The 1002-nt window shown below is 38.4% G+C and overlaps 1 protein-coding gene across 1 annotated transcript in view; it reads left to right on the top strand.

Annotated features, from left to right (window-relative positions):
- Nucleotides 1-1002, top strand: part of Abcb11 (ATP binding cassette subfamily B member 11) — a 133449-nt gene that overhangs the window by 122874 nt on the left and 9573 nt on the right. Inside the window, exon 23 of the mRNA XM_031373202.1 lies at nt 894-997. Within this exon, the coding sequence (XP_031229062.1) occupies nt 894-997 (104 nt within the window). The remainder of the gene's footprint in view (nt 1-893; nt 998-1002) is intronic.

Here is a 1002-nt window from a genome sequence, read left to right as displayed (position 1 = left end):
TGAAAGACTCTATCACCCAGTCAGAATGTCCAACATCAAGAACATATATGACGACATAGGTTAGTGAGGCTGTAGGGAAAGAGGAACCCTTGTTCACTGCTGGTAAGAGTGTAAACTGTGCACCCACTGTGGAAATCAGCATAGTTTCCTATAAAAAAGAGAGAGAGAGAGAGAGAAAAAATAGACCTCCCATATGCTTCAGCAACATCATTCTTTGGTGTCTACATACTTGAAGTCAACATACTACAAGAGAGCCTTTTGTGGCCATGTTTACTAATCACAGTAGCTAGAAAATTGAACCATCTTAGTTGTCCACCAGACAGTTTGAAAAGCACTGAAATATTCATCTTTGTTGCAGAGACTCCAAGCAACTTTGTTTTTAGCTCATTATTTGAAAGAGCAATGTTATAACAAAGAATAGTTGGTTTCCATGATGCGTTATCTGTTGCTATTCTCTTCCATTTTTCATTTAATATAAAGAAATAGGTGATAAGGAAAGGTCCTTGGTCCAGAATAGATTTTTTTTTTAAAAAAAGATGTCAAATGTCTTGAACTTCTTTATCTGTCTTATTTCTTCACCTGCCAGCACTGGAAAGAAAATGCCATTTTGTGGTTATTCATTTGCTTGTTTGTTTTGAGACAGAATCTTCCTATGTAGCCCAGGCTGGCCTCCAGTGAACGTATTAGCTTCCTGCCTCAACTTCCTCAGTGCTGGGATTACTGGTGTGAATCACTATGTCTGACTAGAATGTCACCCACTGAGTTGCTGTTTGGATAATGCGTATTTTCTCTTTTTTAACACATATTTTCATACCACTGTATTCAATTAGGTACACTTTCTGTGTCCTAATCTCCATCAGGAACATATGTAATTCCAATCTTCTCATCCGCAGGACAACTTCCAAGGGAAGATTGATTTTATTGACTGTAAATTTACATACCCTTCTCGACCTGATATCCAAGTTCTGAATGGTCTCTCGGTGTCTGTTGACCCTGGGCAGA

Source organism: Mastomys coucha, unplaced genomic scaffold (assembly GCF_008632895.1).
Source record: "Mastomys coucha isolate ucsf_1 unplaced genomic scaffold, UCSF_Mcou_1 pScaffold15, whole genome shotgun sequence".
Lineage (NCBI taxonomy): Eukaryota > Metazoa > Chordata > Mammalia > Rodentia > Muridae > Mastomys > Mastomys coucha.
This window is presented reverse-complemented; position numbering and strand designations above follow the sequence as displayed.